The sequence below is a fragment of the Cebus imitator genome, unplaced genomic scaffold (assembly GCF_001604975.1).
Source record: "Cebus imitator isolate Cc_AM_T3 unplaced genomic scaffold, Cebus_imitator-1.0 Scaffold198, whole genome shotgun sequence".
Taxonomy (NCBI): Eukaryota; Metazoa; Chordata; class Mammalia; order Primates; family Cebidae; genus Cebus; species Cebus imitator.
This window is the reverse complement of record NW_016107513.1, coordinates 2418673-2425903: the sequence shown is the minus strand read 5'-3', so window position 1 is coordinate 2425903 and position 7231 is coordinate 2418673. Positions and strand designations below refer to the sequence as shown.

Sequence of the window (7231 nt, the reverse complement as noted above, 5' to 3'; positions counted from 1 at the left end):
GTGATCCACCCGCCTCGGCCTCCCAAAGTGCTGGGATTACAGGCTTGAGCCACCGCGACCGGCCCAGATATATTTCTTTATGCATGTATGTGGAGAATAAATATCTAGAAATGGATCATGTGATAGGAATATGTTTAACTTTTAAAGAAGCTGCATGATTATTTTCCAAAGATATTGTACAACTTTACATTCTCACTAGGAGCACATGAGAGTTCCAGTTTCTCCATGTCTTTGCTAACACAAAGATAGTTTGGTCAGTCTTTTTCATTTCAACCACTCTAGTGATATGTAGTGGTACCTCATTGTAGTATTTATTTACACTTTCCTAGTGACTAATCATGCTGAATGTATTTTGTATTTTTTTTTTTTTTTTGAGACAAAATCTTGTTATGTCACCCAGGTTGGAGTGCAGTGGCATGATCTTGGCACTTTAACCTCTGCTTCCCAGGTTCAAACGATTCTGCTGCCTTACCCTCTTGAGTAGCTGGGATTAAAAGCACACACCACCATGCCCAGTTATTTTGTTGTTGTATTTTTAGTAAAGATGAGTTTTTGCCATGTTGGCCAGGCTGATCTCAAACTCCTGACCTCAGGTAACCCACCTGCTTCAGCCTCCCAAAGTGCTGGGATTACAAGTATGAGCCACTATGCCCAACCCCATTTCTTTGTCTGCTGGCTTCTGTTATAGCTTGTTGAAGAGTCAGCTGTTGGTCCAATTGTCCCTCCTTTGATTCTCTGGTTGCTTTTAAGATTTTCTTTTTAGTTCACTGTAATCTCAGAGTGGGCTTTTAAAAACATCCTGACTGGTATTGTTTGAGCTTCTTGAGACTGTTGACTGTATCACTGTATCATTTATCGGTTCTGAATATTTCTCAATCTTTACAGATCTTGCTCTGTCACCCAGGCTGTAGTGCAATGGCACAATCTCAGCTCACTGCAACCTTCGCCTTGCAGGCTTAAGTGATCCTCTCATCTCGGCTTTCCAAAGTGTGGGATTATAGGCGTGAGCCACTGCACCTGGCCACCTATTTTTTTTTTTTTTTTTTTTTTTTTTTTTTTTTTTTTTTTTTTTTTTTGAGACAGAGTCTCACACTGTCACCTGAGCTGGAGTGCAATGGCCTGATCTCACCTCACTGCAGCCTCTGCCTCCCGGGTTCAAGCGATTCTCCTGCCTTAGCCTCCCGAGTAGCTGGATTACAGGTGTCCACCACCACACTCAGCTAATTTTTTGTTTAGTAGAGATGGAGTTTCACTAAGTTGGCCAGGCTGGTTTGGTCTTGAACTCCTGGCTTCATGATCTGTCTGCCTTGGCCTCCTAAAGTGCTGGGATAAAAATAATAAAACAGTGAGGTATGCTCTCCAGGCATGGTAGCTCACACCTGTAATCCCGGCATTTCGGAAGACTGAGGTGGGCAGATCACCTCAAGCCAGGAGTTTGAGACCAGCCTGGCCAACATGACAAAACCCTGTCTTTACTAAAAATACAAAAAGCCAGGCATGGTGGTGCACACCTGCAATTCCAGCTACTCAGGAGGCTGAGGCACGAGAATCACTTGAACTGGGAAGGTAGAGGTTGCAGTGAGCCAAGATCACACCATTGCACTCTAGCCTGGGCGACAGAGCAAAATGCTGTCTAAATAAATAAATAAATAAAAAAGTGAGGTGGGGTGGGAGGTGTGGTGGTGGTAGTGTTATTTTATGGAAGGAAAAACAAGAAACTGATAAACGTGATTGTGAATACTGGCTTCTAAGTCAAAAAGACAATTGATAGTATTTTTTCATTTGCTTGTAGGACACCAAGAATCACTTGACGATTGGTTTGTGAGCATAATGGCATCTACAAACAAAATCACTGAAATAATTAAAAAACATGGAGTAAGCAAACAACGTCTCCTGGAGGAGATAAACAGAAAGCGTGAATCCAACTGCTTGGTGGAACGAAGCAATGAAGTCAGCTTACTGAGAGCTCAAAAGAGGCACTTCCCAGGTGCTTATCAGTCCTCTACTTATACCACAGCCAAAGAGCCTGTTCCTGAAAGCGGCAGGAGCTCCTGGGTCAAGCTGAGTCTCCTTGCTCACGTGGAGAGGAAGCACTTTCCACCAAAAAGTAAGATGTTATGATAAGGTTTTTGTTTTCAGATGGAGTTCCGCTCTTGTCACGCAGGCCGGAGTGCAATGGCATGATCTCAGCTCACTGCCACCTCGTCCTCCCAGGTTCAGGCTAGTCTCCTGCCTCAGCCTCCCAGGTAGCTGGGATTACAGGTGCCCACCACCACAGCCAGCTAATTTTTTTGTATTTTTTAGTAGAGACAGGTTTTCACCTTGTTGGCCAGCCATGCTGGTCTCAAACTTCTGACCCCAGGTGATCCACGCATCTCAGCCTCCCAAAGTGCTGGGATTACAGGCATGAGCCACCAGGCCCAGCCTATGATAGGATTCTTAACCAATTGATAGGCAGGATTTGTAGGTATTCCTAAGAATTCTTAGGAATAATCTCTGGGACTGAAAGAGGTCCCTGAGTATTGCCCTGGTACGTCATAAAGGCAATCTGTTTAAAAGTAAAACTGTCATTCAACTAGGCTGGTGGATTGTAAGATCTATTATAGAACAGAGACTCATTTTTTTATGCATACAGAATCCCAGGCCCCAGCTGCAGGCTGTCTCATTCAGTAGGCTCTAGGGAAGTGCCTGGAAATCTGCATTCTCAGAAGACTAAGGTGATGCTGATGCCAATCGCCTGAGAACCACATTTTGAGAAGAATTGTTACAATAATTACAATAGACCACAAAAACTTCAGAGACCTACCATCTCATCAGTTTCTCTGGCCTTTATAAACATTTCATATGCAAAACTGAGGTGCAATGGAAATCCTTTTGATGACCAAACATCACATAAAAAGCCCTAATAAGATGTGGATGGGCTGGACATGGTGTGGCCTGTGCCTGTAATCGCAGCACTTAGGGAGGCCAAGGCAGGCGGATCACCTGAGGTCAGGAGTTTGAGACCAGCCTGGCCAACATGGTGAAACTCTGTGTCTACTAAAGATACAAACATTGGCCGGGCATGGTGGCATGCACCTGTAGTCCCAGACTTGTGAGCCTGAGGCAGGAGAATTGCTTGAATTCTGGAGGCGGAGGTTGCAGTGAGCCGAGATCACTCCAGTGCACTCCAGCCTGGGCGACAGAACAAGACTCTGTCTCAAGAATAAAAAAAAAATTGAGGAAGTTTGATGGGGGCAGGGGATGGTATGGTGGTGATGGTGTTATTATTTTATATGAGGAGGAGGAGCAACTGATAAATACCTTCATTGTGAATACTTGTTTCTTAGTCTAGGCAGGCAGCTGACAGCATTTTCTCATTTATTTGAAAAAAAGAGAATGGGGTGTGTAATCATATCTAATACAACCAACAAATTATTAATTTAGATTAGAAACAAAAGAATTACCACATTTGAGATTTCACTTCTTTCATGTGGCTGTAACTTTACATTTGCCCAGTGCTCTTAGGAAGTAGAGTGTGACACAGTGTGGTGTAGAAAGCTGAGATTATCCACTATGTTTAGAGTTAATCTGTAACAGTCATGTGTTTTTTTATTCAAAAATAACTCTTGGGCTGGGCAAGGTGGCTCATGCCTATAATCCCAGCATTTTGGGAGGCCGAGGTGGGTGAATCACCTGAGGTGAAAGGACAAAGTATTACATTTCACTTTAAATCAAAAGCTAGAAGTGATTAAGCTTAGTGAGGAAGGCATGACAAAAGCCAAGATAGGCTAAAAGCCAGGCCTCTTGTGCCAATCATTCATCCAAATTATGAATGCAAAGAAAAAACTCTTGGAAACACACAAATGATAAGAAAGCAAAACAGCCTATTGCCAATAGGGAAAGTTTGACTGGTCTGAACAGATCAACGCAGCCACAAAATTTCTTTAAGCCAAAGCCTAATCCAGAGCCAGGCCCTAACTCTCTTCAATTCTGTGAAAGCTGAGTCTCTCTGTCACCCAGGCTGAAGTGCACTGGCACGATCTCAGCTCACTGTAACCTCCGCTTCCCAGGTTCAAATGCTTCAGCCTCCCAAGTAGCTGGGATTACAGGCGCCCACCACCTCACCCGGCTAATTGTTTTTTTCATGCTTTTTTTTTTTTTTTTTTTTTTTTTTTTTTTTTTTTTTTTTTTATTTTTAGTAGAGACAGGGTTTCACCTTATTCCTGGTTCACCAGGAGGCCAGTCTCGAACTCATGGCTTCAAGTGATCCACCCACCTCAGCCTCCCAAAGTGCTGGGATTATAGGCGTGAGGCATTGTGCCTGGGAGGAGGCCATTATTCTAAGTGAAGTGAGTCAGGAATGGAAAACCAAATATTGTACATTCTCACTTATAAGTGGGAGCTAAGCTATGAGGATGCAAAGGCATAAGAATGATATAATGGACTTTAGGGACCCAAGGGAAAGGTAGAAGAGGGACAAGGGACAGAAGACTACACATTGGGTACAGTGTACTCTGCTCAGGTGATGGGTGCACCAAAATCCCAGAAATCACCACTAAATAACTTACCCATGTAACCAAAAACCACCTTTACCCCCAAAACTACTGAAATAAAAAATAAATAAAAGAAACCACCCTTAGCAACACTTCTCAACACTCTATAATCCCTTACCCAGCTTTCTTTTTCACCACAATGTTTATCATGCCCTAATGAAGACTAAGCTTTTTGAAGGCAGTGATGGTATCTGCTTTTTTCACTACTTGATCCTCGGTCCCTAGAACAGTGTCTGGCCCAAATTAGGCACTCAGGAAATGTTTCCTGGCTGATTGAATAAATGTTGGGACACGAAATATACTTTCCCAGAAGTAACTTACCTCATTCCTCTAGGGACCAATAGCTCTGTCCGTAGGCAATGGCTCACAAAGTTAGAGTTTCTCACAGCAACCTTAGTTGGTTGCTGTAGGATAATCTCTAGAAACGCAAGAGGGTAATAATACAGTACGCTTTGCTGGACATATTCAATAAGAATTGGAAGGCACTGTACTCTTTTCCTTTGCATACCTGTGTGAGAGGAAGAAACACTCATTTACTCTTCATTCATTCAACAAATATATACAAGTGCCTACTTTATGTCAGGCACTGTTCTATGTGCTTGTCAATGCAGTGATGAACAAAATCTTGCCTCAAAAAGCTTTGGCCAGGTGTGTGCTGGCTCACACCTGCAATCCTAGCACTTTGGTAGGCTGAGGCAGGAGGATCCCCTGAGCCCAGGAGTTTGAGACCAACCTGGGCAACATAGAGAGATCCTGTCTCTATTTCTAAAAACAAAACAAAACTTAGATTTCACTGGGTAGAGCCAGATAAACACGTTAAAAATTACTGAATGTCGGCCAGGCACAGTGGCTCACGCCTGTAATCCCAGCATTTTGGGAGACCAAGACAGGTGGATCACCTGAGATCAGGAGTTCGAGACCAGCCTGGCCAACATGGTGAAACCCCACAAAAATTAGCCGGTCGTGGTGGTGCATGCCTATAATCCCAGCTACTCTGGAGGCTGAGGCAGGAGAATGGCTTGAACCGGGAGGCGGAGGTTGCAGTGAGCCGAAATTGTGCCACTGCACTATAGCCTAGGCAACAAGATCGAAACTCCATCTCAAAAAAAAAAAAAAGTAAATGTCAGATCAGATAGTGATAAGAGGGTGTTATGGGGACACAGAAAACAGCAGGGTGGAGGGTGCATCGCTGCCCATAGAACTATAGGGGGATTACTATCCAGAGCATGAGGCATGACCCAGGACTCCTGGGTTCCTTGAGGTGTCTAATATAAACAGGGAGAAGGGACAGAATGAAACTAGTCCTGATGATGGAACCTTAACCTGTGTGTTGGGGGGAAGGAATGGGGCGGACTTTGCATAGAGTATTTGGAGTTCTGGGCCCTCCTCTTTGCTTCTATGAATAGTGATGTGAAGACCAGGAAAGTTCTCTTAGAGATTTCCAGGCCCTCTCTTCAATCTTCCAATTGGAAATATGGAGCCCAAAAAAGGGGCAGTTTATTTAATATATAGTCTTGAAAACACCTGGGTTCAAATTTTGCCTCTGTCATTGGCTAGTGTGCTTTTAGTCATTTGATTTTTTTTTTGTTTTTTTTTTTAGAGGCAAAGTCTTGCTCTGTCACTGGGGCTAAAGTGCAGTGGTGTGATCATGGCTCACTGTATTCTTGACCTCCTGGGGTCAAGAGATTCTCCCATCTCTCAGCCTCCCTAGTAGCTAGGACTATAGGCATGTGCCGTCATGCCTGGCTAACTTTTGTATTTTTTAAATAGAGACCGGGTTTCGCCATATTTCTCAAGCTGGTCTCAAACTCCTGATGTCAAGCAAGCTGCCTGCTTCAGCCTCTCAAAGTGAGTGCTGGGATTATAGGTGTGAGCCACTGTGCCCAGCCATTTGGTGTTTCTTTTTCTTTCTTTCTTTTTTTAATTGAGATGGAGTCTCACTCTGTCACCCAGACTGGATTACAGTGGCCCTATCACAGCTCACTGCAACCTCTGCTGCCCGGGTTCAAGTGATTCTCATTTCTCAGCCTTCTGTGTAGCTGGGATTACAGGCATGCACCACCACACCCAGGTAATTTTTTTTTTTTTTTTGAGATGAAATCTCACTCTGTCACCCAGGCCGGAGTGTAGTGGTGCAATCTCAGCTCACTGCAACTTCTGCCTCCCAGGTTCAAGCAATTCTCCTAACTCAGCTTCCCGAGTAGCTGGGATCACAGCTGCATGCCACTATGCCCAGCTAATTTTTGTATTTTTAGTAGAGACAGAGTTTCATCATGTTAGGTGGGATGGTCTCTAACTCTTGACCTCGTTATCTGCCTGCCTCGGCCTCCCAAAGTGATGGGATTACAGGCATGAGCCACCGTGCCTGGCTGCCATTTAGTGTTTCTAAACCTTAGTTTCTGTATCTGAAAAACAGTACTCTGCCCTCCAGGGTTATTTTAAAAACCATGAAATGTGCTATAAGTTATATGACACATACTTTTTTTTATTTTTCAGATAATGCCATATTTGGATAAAGTACATCTCCAGACACACACAGAAATACATTCTCTTTGATCCTTCTTCAGTGTCTAAATTATTTACAAATATTTTAATTATAAACAAAGCTAAACAAAAGTATTTACTAGATCCCTTAAAAAACATTGTCACATAAAACATATTACATCTTTATTCATTCCATTCTATCATTTAGACTT

The 7231-nt window shown here is 43.4% G+C and overlaps 1 protein-coding gene across 1 annotated transcript in view; it reads left to right on the top strand.

Moving 5' to 3' along the window:
* The window catches only part of SPATA45 (spermatogenesis associated 45), a 13618-nt gene extending 6467 nt beyond the window's left edge, over positions 1–7151 (top strand). The window contains exons 2-3 of the mRNA XM_017547539.2: positions 1793–2107; positions 7032–7151. Coding sequence (XP_017403028.1) covers positions 1831–2107; positions 7032–7051 — 297 coding nt within the window. The 5' untranslated portion in view covers positions 1793–1830 and the 3' untranslated portion in view covers positions 7052–7151. The remainder of the gene's footprint in view (positions 1–1792; positions 2108–7031) is intronic.
* Positions 7152–7231: the final 80 nt, after the last annotated feature.